The sequence below is a fragment of the Bactrocera tryoni genome, chromosome 5 (assembly GCF_016617805.1).
Source record: "Bactrocera tryoni isolate S06 chromosome 5, CSIRO_BtryS06_freeze2, whole genome shotgun sequence".
Classification (NCBI taxonomy): domain Eukaryota; kingdom Metazoa; phylum Arthropoda; class Insecta; order Diptera; family Tephritidae; genus Bactrocera; species Bactrocera tryoni.
Window position 1 is genome coordinate 12,904,694 of NC_052503.1, and position 18,274 is coordinate 12,922,967.

The following is an 18,274-nucleotide window of genomic DNA, read 5'->3' on the forward strand; positions in this document are numbered from 1 at the left end:
TTTCGAAAGTCAAATTCGGCAGAACTCGTTACATAAGCATACGAATCCAATAAATACACACGTGAGTGTATGCATATGCATAAAAATGCACCTAATTTGCGTAAATGGAAAGTATTATTGGAACCAAAATGATGATCGCTTTAATATTCAACAAATTTTGTAGGTTTTCGAATAAACTTCTCAGGCAGATGAGAGTTTGGATGTTTAAGTAAGACAATGTGTTGTTGTTATAACGGCAGAATTGACCGGATAAAAAATCCAGGTCCATACCGGTTACGTAGATTCGACTGTCGTGAGTTCATATCAGTGTGGTCGTCCTAAGGGAAATAATAGAAGTGGTAAGAGGCACCTTGGAATAACAAAAATTACATTTAAATCTACTAAGCCATTTTTTGCAGTTCGTTTGCCTCTTCTATGAATCCGCAATGAAGGACAAGTTCATTGTTATATCATTAAGTACTTACATATATGTATACTTTTAAAAAGTGTGACAAGCTGAATCGATTAAGCCAAGTCTGTCTGTATATACACGAGCTAGTCCTGCAGTTTTTGAGATATCCATCTGAAATTATGCATACATAATTTTCTCACAAAGAACCTGGTGATTTGTCGGAACAGTCGTTATTGGAACACTATAACATACAGCTATCATACAAAATGAACGATCAAAATCAAGTTCGTGTAGGGAAAAGTATATTTATTTGACAAGATACCTTCCAAAACTAGGCATGGAAGATTCTCCAAGGCAGCGCTACAATTTTCGAACAAAAGATCGAAATCGAAATTTTGCTACCGTTATAAACTTTCCGATAAAAAAATTCTTTTTAATTAGCGAAGGCTGTTATAAAATGCATTGACCATGAAAAATATTAACACAACAACAACAAACTTAGTAGAATGGCTTGTAGGTGCAGAAGCGCAGATACCAATCATAATGCACCGCGGCAAATAACTGATCGGGCTCTAATACCATCATAAATCAATTAACCTTGTGAAAGAAAACAGAAAATTTCTTAAATTTATGAATTTCTGAATTTCCGCTTGCGTGTCTAAATCATAATTAGCAAATTAAGAACACAAAAACATACATATATACATACATACACACATACAAATGCACATATATGCTGGTGCATGTAAATATATACAATGAAGTTGCAAGCTGAGCGGAGCTACTGAAAGAGTCTGAGCTCGGCTTGTGATTAATAAAGCGCGAAAAATATCTGCAGAAGAAAGTCAAAACTTGTAAAAATTAGAGCATAACTGCGCTGTGGCGCTAAGCAACTCAACGAATCAACGAATGGCAAAACCGGCAAGTGATGTATGCGAATTTCCACATGCCTTTGTCTGCACATACAAAATGGTATTGTGTGTATGAATACATTTGAAGCATGAAAAATTAAATAAAACTTAATAAAAAGAAATCAAATAAATAAATATTACCACGAGCGTAAATATAAGCTTTCTTGTATTTGTGTGTTACAATTAGAGTAATAATTGCTCACAAAGCGATTTTCGTGTCTACTGAATTACAGATGAACTCTTTGCATATTTATGGATAGCTATTGAGCAGCTATTACTTTAATCTTCTATATTCTTTACTGCTTATTTGCATACGAGCATGCACACACACGTATGTATGTATATGATAATATATCACAGAACAAACTCATTTTGCAGCTTCTGGCATTTGCCGTTATTCTTGGCTATTTGACGGCGTTGAAACATATAGAAAAACGAACTTATTTGCATTCGAACATTATGAAACACGGCATACTTGCGTATATATGTACGTATATACATATGTACAAATGTGTATCTTCGCATTGGCCATAAGCAACAATCTCTGTTTGCCACTACAGTATAACTTACCCTAATGTACATAGGTAGTTAAGTGTGTAAGACTGTACTTCTGCTTACACAGCAGATTGCATGATTGAAAAGATGAATAAAGCCGATGACCTCCAGTGACCAAACAAATAAATTTGACACAGACTGACTAGTCCATTTAAACTGCGCGCTAACCGAAGCTTAGGATTTCAACATCTGTTGTTGTTGTTGTTGTTGTAGGCATACTACTCGTCTCTTATGGATCGACTCAACATATTTTTGGCATGGGATCTCAATATCTCTTACGGAAGCTTGTCAATGATAAACTCGTACCAAAATACCTGAATCTTTTGCAAAACTGACCTCGAGTAGTGGTCGCAAAAGAGATGCTTAACAACTTAGGCCTTAAATTCATCAAACACAACTTTAATGGAGACGAGAAGTGAGTTTATGAATAGTATGACGTCGAAATTGTCCAACAACCTAGCAAATGGCACTCCAAAAATTAATCGAAACCGAATAAACCAAAATTGTCTGAAGTTACCGAATGTCATTGGTCCGAATATTTTGGCATATGGTGCTTCGATGGAGAAGGATAAAGTAGATGGGCATATTCAGGCAGTCTACTTTTCTCGTGTTCTTTTATTTTTTTATTGCGCTAGCAACATATAGCAAGCAATAAATCCTATATTGAACTCTTAAAGCCTATTTGGTTATTGTTTTTAGGAAAAATTGATTTCGAGGATTTTCAAATATTAATTGTTTTCATAATTTTTGGTTCCAACTTCAAATGTTTTCTTTGAATGGTCATCGGTTACCTAAATGTGTTAATAAATATTATACTCACCTTAGCTATAGACACTAAACAGAATAAAGTTGCGAGCACAGAAGGCCGCAATTGTCGCCCCATTTTGTTGGTTTTACTGTGTTTTGGTTTTGTTAAGATTTATTATAATTTTTAGGTGTAATTGTAGGCTTTGTTCAAATTTTAGCTGTACTTCTCCGACATGCACATATACCCGACTGCGAGGCGGAAGGAAACCACCGCACCGTTTAAAGAGTTAACTGAAATGAGAAATAAGAAAGAAATGTTAATAATAATCTTAAATTTTAAATAAAAATTATTGAAATTTTAATTTTAAGAAAAGTAAGCTACTGATATAGGTACAGATAAAGATGTTCAAGAAATAAGTTTCGAGATTATTACATAAAAATAATTTTTTTAAATATGAGCAAAATTTTAGTTAGTTTTTATTATTCCAAAACAAGAGCATATAGAGAGAGAAAGGTCTGGAAATCTTACAACGGTAGAGTAATATTTAAAAGAGAGGCTTTTTGAAATATAAACAGATCAGATTCCAAATTGGATAAAGTGTTATGTGCAAGAAAGAAAAAGTGATGCAAAAAAAATATTTTTTTTATTGGATTCTAATTAGTTTTAAATTTCCAAAATAATAACTGAGTTCTAAGTTGACATTTTTGAATTTTTTTGTTGCGATAAGATTCGCTCATTTAGGCTTCAACTAAAAATATATGTGTGACCTGGTCTGCGAAAGGGGAGCTAACGAGCGAAAACTAGTTTTAAAAAATAACTAGATGTTAAAAATAAACAACTCGTTTCGTCAGTTTCTCGTTATCTCATTAATTTTGACACCTAAGCCCCCTTTCCGTAGACCAGGTCACATGTATGGATCTTCAAATATTTGAAAATAATATTTTTCCATATATTCATAAGTACCATATATCCAAGCAAAATTTTTGTATTTGTGTATACATATACTTAAGTATGTATACCGTATATATAAAATATGTAATCAATTGCGAATATTTTTCTTAGCTGAAATCACGATTTGCGGTTTGGCATTCACATTGTGAATACGTTGAAAAATTTACCGTTGCACAAATCAAATGCGCATTGTAGCGACAAAGTGAGAGCACTATGGACCACTTTCTATTTTCACTACAAAAACAATACAATGTACGAGTATGTATGTATAAGTATGCAGCGTATTCTATGGCCTTCGACTAACTGAATGGTAGACGACTTAAGCTAAATACAACAAACAAAACACGAACTGAGCAATTTAGTTTGTAGGCAATTGATAACACAAACAAGCCAGTCGCTGGCTCATGCATACTTACATACACATACATACATGCATATTGAACGCTCGTGAAGGCAAGAGTGTCTGTGAATAGATGCTGAGATAAGGTCTCAACAATGTAACACTCACAACAACAAAAGAAAAAAATTAGCCACTGGCTTAGGGTAAACATTAACGCCAACGCGAATGTCAAGAAGAGCTTGAATGGATGAGCTTACACATCACGTTGCATAGCTGACGCATTAATGAGCGTTGACTTGTTGTGGGTATGCGTGGATCACTATAAGCCCCATGCGTGTGTATATAAGTATGTATGTATGTAGATACAAAATTTTATATACAAAAATAAAGTTAATTAGGCACCAAGAAGCTTGTTTTTGTCATCAACATCAAATTCATGCCGTATCACCCTAAATGTAGGCAACAAATTTAGCCAAATTACGAGAATTCTAACGAAGTAACGGCCTAATTTTTCAAAAATCGTAATGTTATCGATCTTTTAGATGCAGTTATAGTTGTGATTTGTTATGTTTAGTTTTCGATTTTCTCTCTGCTATGAATTGTTCACTAATCTTTGCCCTCTGCTATTTTTCATAGTGTTTTAAAATAAAATAGCGATTATAATTATGTGTTGGCTTTTTTAAATGTCGTCTTGAATAATGCAAGAAAGGCATTTTATGACGTCTGATGAAATTTCAAGCGGTGGTTGTCCTTTTTAGCATAGTTTGTAATATTTTCGAAATTTTTTTTTTTTTAATGATCACATTACAGCTTCTAATCAAATATGACTCGGACTAGTCCTTTTAAACTGCGCGCGCAAGCCGAATCGTTCAGAATATTTTCTTATAAAATATATATAGATTGATATGTACAACCGTTTTTTTTTATTTTTTTGCTCGTGAGAAGTTTGATTTTTGTGTTTTTGTTTATAATGGCTTTCCATTGACTGAAGAGAAGCAATATTAAAGCTTCGTATTAAAATACTTCTTAAGTCCGGGTCAATTTTTAACAGATAGTATATGCTACGGTTTCCTGGTAAAAATAATAAATCTAGTTCAGAATTAGATTAGTCTTCGATTTTGACATAAAGCGTCTCATTATTCTTGCTTCTTGAATCGCTGAAACAGCTTTTAATTCCAAAAGGTAAAAGATCTGAACAAATGGTAATTCGTTAATTAAATTTCTATGGCAAAACATTCAAATTAGTTACACTGTGCAACAAAAAAAAATGTTTACTAACGCTCACGAAATGGTCGTATTTGCGTTGAATTTAAATTTAACATTTATTATTATTTATTGTTGTTATTACAAACAACACAAAAACTCACTTTTAGCAATCAATCATATATATACATATATTTGTATATATTTTAGTAATTATAATTTTATTGTTTTCACTTCACATTTGAGTATTAAGCGGCATTTACTTATTAATAAAACAAGCGGTATTTTCTTTTTTCTGACAACACGTGACACAGAGTAATCAAATCTAATCAAATCAACATTTTGTTGTATGTTACAGGTATGTGTGTGCACAAATAATGGCAATCCGTCCGCTAAGCGCGTGCAACATGCCACGACAACGACGACACAATGCTAACAGTCACGGAATGACTAACTGGATACGCACAGTTAGTTACGGCTACAGGCTACAACTCTACCCACTGACCGACCGATCCGATGCGATATTGAACTAGCGATGCTGCGTACGCGAGCAAAATAAAACACGAAGAAAATTCAATAAATCTGTAGCAAATGCAGATGTGCAACTGAAGGCGCTTAAATATACACGAGTATATACAAATCTACGTAATATATGCATGTAAATACGAAGACGAATGAAAAAGCGCAGTAAGACACGAAAGAAGATGCATGTAAATAGAAAAGAAAAAAAATAAATGAAATTCATAAAAGAAGCATATGCCGCAAAGCTTACTTGGCCCCGAGCCACATATAGCACTTCTTATACGCAACGCCAAACATACATACCGTTAATGATAACTAGCCATGTATTTAAATATGCATTTTTGAGTATGTGTGTGCAACTGAATTTATTTAAATATAATTTTTTATATTATAATGCACGTGTGTGTGTGCGTGTTGTGCATGCTGAGTGAGAGGAATGTCACTTTCCACTTGCGAAAATCGGTGAGATGCGACGCATCTGCTTTGGCCAACCAGCTAGTCAGCCGGTTGCAGATTCATCGCGCCACTAGTGGGTAGCCTATGTGTGTCGTACATGGCGTATGGGTAATGTTGTGCCAACCTGTTTTGTACATGTGTGTATTAGACGCTCATATATGCATGCCATTGTCAACAAAATAAATAAAGAAAGTCAAAAAATTGTAAAAAGCAAACTATGCGCGAATTCAACCACATACACATACTAACATGCATATACATATATTCGAATATAACTGCTTTCGGCAGGCGCACTTTTATTATATTTTTGTTTTTATTTTTTGTGGTTTATGGTTTTTCTTTTTTACAAACTTTTAGCAACGAAAGCTGTTGTTTATTCATTCACCTTTTCGTTGTTCATTTGAAAGGAAATTTAATTACCGCGACCATTTGGTGGTCAGCCGGCGCGCATGTGTTTATGTTGGAATAGTTTTGTAGCAGCAATGACCCACCGGCATGCGGCTAATACATCGAGAAGCATGCGCAGTGAGTTATGTGTCATTATGTTTCATTTATGTTCAATAGTTACGCTTATATGCCTTGCAACATAAAAGTTTAATGTCAACATTAAAACCAGATGCTAACCTTTTTAGAATAACGAAAGAGAATTATAGAAATAAGTTTTAGGTAAGTAGTAGTAGCACGGTGCAAAGAAAAAATAAGAGATCAAGCCGATCCCTCACTCACTCGCACCGATTTCTACTTTATGAACATTTTTTTTTATGTTTCACAAATATTAAGGGAGAACTATGTGGCTAACATGACACAATTTTTTTTTTATAATTATAAGCTCGTGTAATTAATATAGAATCATTTGTATCAATATTTTTGTGCCGCGGTGTACTACAAAAATCGCTATAACAGTGCTGTAAGATCGTCGTGTTAGCATCAGCAAGATAGGAGAGGATCTCAACATCTCTTGTTGATCAACTCAATACAGTTTGATTAATATTTTGGACTGGCTAATTAAATTAAGGGATAACTTGGGTATCCTCCGACCTTTTTTCAACAATTTTTTTCTCATAAAAAATCGAATAAAATATTAGAATTTTTTATTGTTACAAATTTACTACATTAACAAAAAATTTTCTGAAATTTTTGGAAAAAAATATTTTAAACTCGGCCATTGCGACGCCATTTCCGATGACCCCGCGGAAAAAGATGCGCCCGCGTTGATAGGATAACTTCTTACAGAATAATTAAAAGGAAAAAAAGTGTTTTAGTTAAACATTTAGCTAAGAACTTGGACGAAGGTATAAAAAAAATGAAAATTGGAATTTTAGCAGACATTTTTGCAAAAAATTAACATTTCAGTGAACATTTTGCGACCTTCTTTTTTCAAATAGTTGTAATCGAAAAAAAAATCCTTCCTCCAAGTTTTTAAGAATTGTATCTTATAGATCTGTGTAAAATTTCATGAATATCGGTTGATTGGTTCTTGAGTTGGCAATCTTGTCTTGGCTTAATAAATCATTTTCAAGACGACATTAAAATTTTGTATTAAATTACGTGAAAATGTAGAAATTATCTATCCGGGTCAAATTTGAGCAGATAGGATAAGGCTCTGTTTACCGACGGGAGGTTTTCATTATATCTCCCACAGCTTTAAATTTTGAGTGCAATATCTTTCGTTCTGGTGATTTAAATATTATTGTAGAATAGGAGGATACTCAATAAACAATCTAGAATTGGCAACATTTTATTTTTAAAACTCTGCTTAACGGACCGTATTATAACTATGAGAATGTAGGCGCCTCATTACAGAGCCTGTCTTTTTAGATAATATACATATATACATATGTATTTGAATTATATTAAAGTGATATATAAAATAATCAAAGTAAGCCCCTTCTTGGCAAAAATTTACAGGTAATGCTATCAAAAGTTAATTCGTATGCAAAATTACTTGAAGAGTGAGAAAAAATGAACAAAATCCGGGTAATGTACTCTTTCAAGCAGACAATGTCACTCTACATTTACGCTCAAACATATCTACATGAACATAAGTAGATGTACATACATTTAGTAAATCATGTGAATACTCATAACCAGTTCCCTAGGAGCGACATCTTCAAATGATAACCAAATACCACAAGCATACTGACAAGCATACACACACATGCACATACATATATGTTCGCTTGATGAGGCCACTGAGACACCAGCTGTTGGCGCTGTTGAGCAACTGTGCTAGTAACCTACTGAAATGGTAAACAGTACAAGTAGCCGACGAACTCGGCAAGTAATGTGACTGACTGACCACATTGCGGCTGGCGTCCGTGCCTTTGAAGACTTGGTGTGATGATTGCAAAGCTTGTAATGAGTGTAATTATGCTCAATGTTGTGGACAGCGTTTTCGTTTTTTTCGATAGTTACACCTTTATGATGCGCTATACTGGTAATTTCTACTGATGTATATTCGTTTAAGTAATTTATGACGGCGCATGAAAAAATTTAGTTCATTTAAATGTCACTTTTTGTCTGAAACGTATTGAGGCTATGTAGTATGTTTTAAAGTAGCATCTGTAAATACATTTTTGTAAATGCTTCGTTCGAGTTATTTGTTATTGTTATTCCATATTTTAGATCACATACCTCCAGGTTTGAGATCCTCAGTTATGCCTTAAATTCACTTTTGTTATTTCTTTAATTAAAGAGAGATCGAAAGCAAACTTTAAACACGTTTTAAATAGAAAGGGTTGTTATCAGCTAAGCTGAGTATTGAGCGCTTTTCTGAGGTGCAAAGCGGGATGAAAGCGTCACAAAAATCATTCTATCATGCTTGTGAAACAGTAATACATCAAAGATTTTAATTTAACTAATTATTATATGTGACCTGGTCTACGGAAACGGGGCTTAGGTGTCAAAAAAAAAAGAGAACACTTAATGAGATAACGAGAAACTGACGATTATTTTTAACAGCTTTTCCCAGAAAACTAGTTTTCGCACGTTAGCTCCCTTTTCGTAGACCAGGTCACGTATATAGTTTGTCAAAAAAGTCTTGCGGTATTTTCGCTAGTTGGCGCTGAAAGCGCGTAGTTCTAGCTTTATTCGTCGCATCGGGTCATGCTATACCTTTTTGGAAAGCTCATTTCACACGCTAACACGTGTTTGATTGATTGTCGTTTCTTTTAAGTCGTTCGTGAGTTATAGCGTCGCAAACATGGGTCAAAATAAAGAGAAAATATGGCATATTTTACAGTACTACTACGATAAAGGCAAAAATGCATCTCCAGCCGCCAATAAAATTTGTGCAGTTTATGGACCCGATACAGTTTCCATTTCCACCGCACAACGATGGTTTCAACGTTTTCGTTCTGGTGTAGAGGTGGTGGAAGATGCGCCACGCTCCTGAAGGCCTGTCGTCGAAAATTGCGATAAAATCGCTGAATTGGTCGAAAGAGACCGGCATAGTAGCAGCCGTAGCATCGGCTAAGAGCTGGGCATGAGTCATCAAAAATTCATTTCAATTTCAATAAAAAAAAAATTCAATAAAAATACCGCAAGACTTTTTTGACAATCCATTATTTATATAACTTTTATATTTATTATATACCTATTTGAAACATATCAAGGCACCTCAAGCAGCTTTTAGTCTTACATTTGAAAATCCATTCAATTAAATAAATAATTTATTATAGTAAATTTTTAATAAATTTTTAAAATTTTTCTGTTCATTGTTCTTTGAGAAAAAAAATTTTAAATTTAATTATTATTTTTGTATATTTTCAGCTAATATTTGTAGTATTTTTTTATTTGTATGCATTAACAAACTATTTTCGCTAAGCCACTAACTAGCAGCTGCCACACAATCTGTCAGATGTGGCACTTAAGTGAGGCCAATAAGCAGAGAAATGGCAGAAAAGCTCACCCGACATCTGCATAAAGCATACACTCGCTCTTTCAAGCTGATACAAGTTTACAAGCCGTCATAGCGCCATAATCTCATGCCACGAAAAGAGCGAGCACAAAACATAACAGCATTTTAAACACACTTGCACTCATCTGCTTTGCACAGCGCTGGAAATTTAATATAGAGAGCCGTCGATTGTTGAGATGGTTGGCTCTCACGATTACAATTTGATGATAACATTAGCAAATATTGCGCGCTGCCTCCATACCATTTGGTTGTATCTCTATGAGTGTATGCGTGTACTCGTAACGGCCACATTTGTGCAGTTATATTTATTATTTTATACTTTGTTTTTCATTATTCTTCTTCGGCTTGGCGTTTACACCACGCTGCTGCTGCTTTTTATTTACTGTTTACCTTTCTCATTTTTTAACAATTTTTTTTATTCTTTCACATTCACAGCATTTTTTGTAAATTTAGACGTCGATCGTGTTGGTGTTGTTGTTGAAGTTTGTGTGCGGTTTTTTCTCGCGGCATGTCTTTAAGTTTTATTTGCTTGTTTGTCGTAAGTGAAAGTTGTTCGAAACGGTTGAAGGCAGAGTTGCAGAAGCAGTGACGGTGTTGTGTTTGTTCATTTATATGTATGTAAATGCAAATATGTAAGTATGTGTGTATGGCGGCAATGCTGGTTATTGCATGAGTGTGTATCTTAATTTGCGTGCAGATAAGGTTATCTGTAGGTTTTATATCCAACGCGCATCTCTTTAACTATGGTAATTTCGGTGCAGCAATATTCCATAGACACTCTCCGCTGTACGTGAGAATCTTCCTCTGTGCTTTGCATAGTAATTAGTGGCTGCATTTGTGGATATATAAGTATGTAGTTTGTGTGTAGCTTTACACCTGCGCACTTTTTATTGGTTTTGCGCATGCGTGTGACTGAGAATATAAGTACGTGCTTTTGGGATATTCGGCTGCTGATGTTCTAAATTGTTTAGACAGATAGGTATTTCACGTAAAAGCACTTAGCTTTTTGTTCAGTTTGGCTTTTTCAGGAAATTTCACTTTTACTCATTCCTCTGTGTGCTTAATGAATCTACTATTTGAAGGTCATATGTATATATAAGTATATACGTACATACATAGACAAATATAAGGTGTATTTTTGACATATACATATGTATACAAATTCACTATCGCCATTAATGCTCAGCGTGACAAGCTGAGTCGATTTAGCAAACTCCGTATGTCCCTGTGTGTGTCTGTGTATGGTATACGCGAATTGTCCATTTAGTTTTTGAGACATCATGCTAACATTTTGCACATGTTTCTTTCCCCGTAAGAAGCTGCTTTTTTGTCGGAATCACAGATATCGGATCACTATAGGATAAAGGTATCTTACAGACAAATCGATAAAAATCCAGTTCTTGGAAGGAAAACTTTTTATTTGATATCAAGCTACTACTATAGCATGAAGCTTCTATTTTAACGGATGGATTAAAATCTATATAAATATTTTTTTATTATCTTTTACGCTACAAGGATCGCTATGTTACTTCGGTAACTTCGGGAACGTAGAGAAATCGCTGGGAAAAAGAAGCAGTGAGCTTTTTCACGAATAGGTCGAAGCTAGGTCGTGCAAAGGCTTTAAGATGCTGGGGATATGTACTGGTCCAAACAAGGTCACGCTGAAATTCTCTTCTCTTTCAATTGAATCACTAAAAACATAGAACACTCTCACCTCTGCGACGTGAGGCTACAAATTTAACTTCTTGCCTTAATATGTATTTTTGTAATTTTTTTAACTTTATATCTTCCTTTAAAAAAAAAAATTAAATAATTTCGCGTTACTTGAAAATATTTCACTTAGATACTTCATCGCATGCCTCATAAGTCTTGTAATTTTTTTTTATATACTTTTTCTTATACAACTTTTTTCAGCACCCACATTCGCCAGTTGAAATTTCACTCTACTTCATCACCAAGCGCCAGGCGAATTTAATTTCACTTATTGATTTGAATTGCCACAGCCGGTATGAGACGATGTGGGGCAAATTGGTGCACAGTTTAAATTTCGCTCAATTTTCAATGTGAAAACGGCATTGAGTTTAACATCGCAACTACAACAACAATAATATGAGCAACAACTTTTAGGCAAACACAGTTTGAAATCAGTATTCACCTAAATGTGCAATCATTAACAAGTTAACTACTTGCAACATTCAAAAACAATGCAAACAACACACGACATCAAAACAATAACAATAACAATTTTCTCAAGAAGAAGCAGAAAAACTAATTTTTCTTAGCACAAGTTTCTTTCTTAAGTCTTTCGTTTTCCTGTTGTCAGCCATTGTTGGCCGCCACTTCGTTGCAACGATTTTTCGCCGCTTCTTTTTTGCTAAGAAATTAATATTAACAATATGTTTATAAGTATGTGCATAAACATATATATGTGTTGTTGTTGCTTTAATTTTCATGCGTTGGCGATTTATTGCTTGTGTTTTCTTTCTCATTTGCAATTTGTTGTTATGTTTGTTGGTGCAGCGTTGCGGTGAGTTTTGGTTAATTGGCCGTTTGCTATTTTTCACGCTTATCTTGGCTGTTTATATATTTTATTGCTTTCTAAGCTTAGCAGGGTTAATAAATTTCAGTTTTAGTGCATGGCTGAACAAATTAAGCAAACAAAAACAATTAAAGATAAAATATAAATTATTGGATTTCATTCGAAAGAAATTTAAAAAATCAGCAAAATTATAGAAATCATATCCAAATAATATTTTTACTATAAATTAATATATATATATGTATATGTATATTTTTTATTTTTCTAATTCAAGACTGAAACAGCAATATTTATGTTCATCTCATTTCATAAACACCCTCGTATAATCGATATCATGAATGTTCAACCAACTTTTTATTTCTAAATATGTATATATTATAACGTTCATCCCATTTTAGTCCCCTAAATCTGTCAATTAAATGGCTTAACGCATCGGTTAATCAAGCGAACTCAAACACACGCACAAACATATCAACTAAGCAGCAGGCGCGAGTCAAACTAGGTGAGCCAGTGCCAATAATTTCTTCAACTGATTTATTATTAGAAAATGTATGACAGAGTGAGCTGGCTAAGCTGTCGCAAGCAGTAGCTTTGTGACAAAGAATACTAAAATAATTCACATTCGCTTATTTATTCTTTGCTCGCGCTCATTGTTCACTTTTTTCTTCGAACGGTTAGTTTATCTGCCATTGAATGTGGACAATCCGGATATGAGTGAGAGAAAATTAGTTTTATTTTCAGGTTGCTATTGTCACGCGGTCGATATTTTCACTTTGTAATTTATAAAATACTATTTTAAAATATATTGGACCATAGTAACCCCTAACTGATATCAATGCTTAATTTGCCATAAAAATTAATGAAAACCACAGAGAAAGTAATATTTAAGAATCATTGTAGAAATAATCCTATTCCAATGTTCTGAAAGATATTAGGTCTTTTTATAAAAAAGAATCATTACGAGATTATAGAAGGTGTTGATTGAAATAATTAACGCTGAATCCTTATTTAGAGCTAATTTTAAATGCGATTTTGTAAATTGGAACTCAAAGTATTAAATTTACTTTAGCAGTATAGAATCCATTCTCAAACAATACCTTAAATGAAATAATATTTAATATAATAATTAAAGGTATTGTTAATTCAAAAAAATTAATTTTAACAGCACCCACTGCAGCACATTTAATAAATCTGCTAAAACTCTTTTAAAAAGTGCTAAGGTTGTCTTTCATTTATTAATTATTTAAGGAGTTATATCGACCTGCAAGCAAGAAAATGCATATTTCTTCGTGAATTATTTTGATTCATAAATAAATAAGAATAATTCATATTTAGAGAATTTAATGTATTCTAATAATCGGCTACTCATTTTGAAAAAACATTTGGATTCCGATCTCCAGAAGGAAGTCCGAAAAAAGGTATCTGGTGGCGAGGAAGAGTTTTTTGCTTAAAATCCGAAAACCAGAAAAAATTATATTACTATATATGAACAGATTTACGGTTAGCAGGAATAGTTAAAATATTGGTTTTGACAAAATTTTTTCAAAATATTTACATTTCGGAGTACCTTAAAAAGTCCAAGTTATTCTCCAAAACAGCATTTCGAAAAAAACGAGCTTAAAATTTTGGAAGCCGACTACACTAAATCCGAAATATTTACCGTATCAACTTCAAACTTTTGGAGCGCATTTTCAAATATAATTACAATCGATATATATGCAAACAAAAACAAGTAAGGAAGAATTAAGCTCGGTTAGAACCCAGCATTTTATACTCTTACAACTTGCAGGAATCAAAGCCATGGTTATAGCTTAAGGAATAAAGCGTCAACCATAGGATCGGAATCAAGCATAATGTAGTATAAAGCTACCCAGAACTTCGAAAATCTTTATATTAGGTATATGAGGGCTAAACTCGATTCAACCCATTTTTGACACGCAGACATACCATTATTGGGAAAATACTTTCCTTGAATTTCAATTATATATCTTACACATAGACCGGAATTTTCGAATCAACGTGTTCGATACCTAGGGGCTTGACCAGATTTGCCCTGACTTAAATAATTTTTGGAAAACGGGTGGCATACTTCAAATTCACTATTAGTACAAAGTTTTATCTCTCTATATTAACTTCGTCTTGGTTTATACTATACTAGAAATTGAAGGAATCAAATGGAATTTAAAATTGTGTTATATACTTGTGGGAAGGAGGAGTGGTTGTAGTCCGATATCCATTTTCAAACTGTGACACAAAAATAACAGAGGAATGTCACGTACCAAATTTAGTCAAAATCGGTCTGCCGGGTCCCGAGAGAGGTGATTTCTCCTAAAAATGAGCGGCGCCGAGCCCATCGTCCAATTATGACCCCGGCTCTATTAAAAGCCTCTCCCACTATCTCGGAGGTAAACTTTAACGTTTCTGGGTATTTAGTTATTTATCTATCGCGCTTTTAGTGGCTTTTAACAGAACCGTTATATGGGAGTGAACGATGATCCGGTTTCATAAATTTTCACACTATTGTTAGAAGTTCTTATAATACATTATTATGCTAAACAAAATTGGTTGTTGTAGCTTCAGCTGTTTAGGATATATGTACATTAAACTTCACAGATGGCTCTTGCAACTGCAATGCTCTGTGCCAAAGGAATAAACATATAAAAGTTCATCAATATCTCAATTTTTACTCAAGTTACAGACAGACGGACAGTCACACAGATTTCAAGTTGTCTCTTCACTCTGATCAATAATATATACATAAGACTATATCTATCTCGTTACATTTTAGGTGATAGAACCGTTAGATGAACAAAACTATTATATTCTGTAGCAACATATTGCAAGAGTATAAAAATATTTTTTTTTTAATTTTTTTAAAGTGGATATGACCCTTTAACACGATATACAAACATATATTTGACCTAAAAAAATTTTTTTAAAAATTACAAAATTAACAAAAATAAACACAGTAGTTGTATCACTTTAAAAATATTATACTTTAATTTTTTTTTACTATAATATTTTTTTTTCCAACTCTTACTTTTCAGCTTAAGTGTTTGATTGCCATCCCAAAGCAGCTGCTCTAATATTGCTAATTTGACAATTTGTATACACACTTTCCATTTTATTTTTATTATTAGAATTAGTTTCAACATTAATTTGTTGCTCGTTTTTGTTTTTGTGTTTTTTTGCTTACGGCTAGTTTCGCCAAAGTGCGTAAATTTGCTAATTGTTTCAAAGCAAATAAAATAGGCGCCTCGGGTGCCGTTTCGTTTTTATGGAAATGTCTGCAAAGACACTTTTAAAGCCATGTGAACAAATGCGGCGTATAAAAAGAGAAAAGAAACAACGTTAATAGCATAGAGGAGTTCGGAATTTCTTCTCGTCATAGCTTGCGCCAGCCGTCGATTAGGCGAAATTATTGCCCAAAGCGTTGTTTCATTGAATGTGTTTGGGCATTTTTATTTCTTTTATTTTTCGCATTTGTATTATGACTGTGAAATGAAATAACGGTTTAGCCACGCATACATTATACAACATTTCATTTTTACGCGAGTCTCAAATTCTTCATAAACAGGTGGAAATACAAACGGTAGATATGTTTGTATATATATATATATGTAGTTATGATGTATATGATATATAAGATACCATGTATACACAAATTTCTCCGGACTTGTTATACATATTTGTATATACTTATATACATAATATATACCTATGTACATATGCCAACAACAATTAACTGAATCACCAAGCGTCCGAGTTTATATCTACGATGCTGTCGCCATCACGACCGATGGCTGATCATAGCGCGCAGATAACCATGCCGATACGATTTATCTTACATGCGGACGGACAACAATAAAAGGCAGTGATTGCTTGTTCGAACGTGCCACTTGTTGCCACTGATTTTCAATATACTCGTACATGCGAGACCAAAGCAACCGGCGGCAGCGAAAAATGCCACTATGTCACTGGAGGCAGCCGCAGCCATAGCTGCGGCCAATCGATGCCAATCCAATTTTGGTTAAAGTCAGTTAATCGTTATTGTTATTTTTCAGCTAAACACACACACACATACGTGCACATGTGTTTGTTGTTGTTTACTTTCGAATGGATGCTGCCAATAAACTTGCTCTTTTGAATTTGTCAAATGCGTTGTTTTTTTCTTTGCTGCTCGTTCGCGTCATTTCGTAGTTATCATTCATTGCTGATCGATGCTTAGAAATTTTTGCGCGCGCCTGCTGCACACAGCAATGTCGCTTTGACATTGGCAGCACACACACGCAAACATACAGTTATGTACAAACAGCGCTTGAAATGCTTTTAGAAGAAATTCATATTTATTTGTTTATTTCTTTGTGGTATTCGTGTGAGTATGTATATGTGTATTTGTATGCCGGTCTGTATGTATGTATGCAGGTGGATAATGATGTGTGGTTACGCGTCATTTGGTTGCTGTGAAAGTGAAATTGCTATTTTGTTGGAGAATGCTTGGAATGTCTTTTTGACTTTGTTAAAATTATTGCTTGCCATTTGCTGCTTTTAAATATGTACATATGTCTACATATTGTATATAATTATCTCCAAGTATATTAACGGTTTATTCGCATAGGTCAATAAACGACTGATATGCATTTCGTGGAAAATATTTAAGTTGGTATCTATGAGCTTAATCTGTTAACTATTTTAGTATTAATTAGTAAAAACCATAAGCTTAAGTTTAAACATTTTTTATGCTGTTGGGATTAGTAGAAACAGCTGAATTTGCTCATAATTTTTTTAATTTTCCAATTTTCACATTTACTTATTATAAGACTCGCCTGGCATGGCCTTCAGTATCTTTATCGAATTAGTGGATTTTGATTTTGTCGGTTTCGATTAATTTTTGGAGGATCATTCACTGGATGATTGGACAGTTTCGACGTCATATTCATAAACCTACGTCTCGTCCTCAATAATATTGTGTTTGATTATAGAATCTCCAGCTACTAGAATCTCCAGCTACTTTTTCAAGCCAATTTTTTGCGATGTAATTTTTGCAAAAGATTCAGTTCTTTTGGTTCCAGTCTAGCAATGATATGATGCTTCATACTATATATATAAATTATTCGAACTATGTTCAGTCAATTCATAAGAGATGAGACCTCTAGTATGTCTATGTAGCCAACCAGATGATTTTAAAGCAAGGTTCTTCTTTAAATTTTTCCACGTTATCATCATTAACAGAGGGTGATGGACGAATCGCATGATACAAGTTTTCTATGACTTCCAGACCTTCACCTTTGTGCCTTTAGACCACTCAAGTACTTGTGTTTTTGATAATGCAGTCTTCCCAAACAACTTCTGCTACATTTTCAACGATTCCGTAGACGCGATTCCATTGGAAACGCAAAGTTTCAAGGAAAAGCAATTTGATACCTGTAGTAAGGCTGAAAGCTCAATCGTATGTATTATTATTATTAAAGGGGGTCCCTTTGGATAAACATTAAACGGTTGGCGAATATATTTATTTTTAATACTTTTGATACTAATTCAACCCACTTCTATTATTTTGTCTCAACGCTAATAAATATCTATATTTTTTGTGAATATATAGTACATATATTGGGTAGTCGAAAAAGTCCTTTCGTATTTTGTCAATAGATGTCGTTGCAGTCGTATATCTCCAGCGCTACCAATCACATTGTGTCATAAGTGTTAGAAAGGTGAAACTTTAAGCTTCATTTAACTAGA

The 18,274-nt window shown here is 33.8% G+C and overlaps 1 protein-coding gene across 2 annotated transcripts in view; it reads right to left on the reverse strand.

The window, feature by feature from the left end:
* The window catches only part of LOC120778580, a 34,882-nt gene that overhangs the window by 6,336 nt on the left and 10,272 nt on the right, over window positions 1-18,274 (reverse strand). Inside the window, exons 1-2 of one of the 2 annotated variants that reach the window (XM_040110447.1) lie at window positions 5,264-5,297; window positions 2,678-2,895 (exon numbers count right to left, since the gene is read on the reverse strand). In XM_040110447.1, coding sequence (XP_039966381.1) covers window positions 2,678-2,740 — 63 coding nt within the window. In that variant the 5' untranslated portion in view covers window positions 2,741-2,895; window positions 5,264-5,297. Of the gene's footprint in view, window positions 1-2,677; window positions 2,896-5,263; window positions 5,298-18,274 lie in introns of those variants that run through there. The other variant, XM_040110446.1, reaches the window with a different exon arrangement.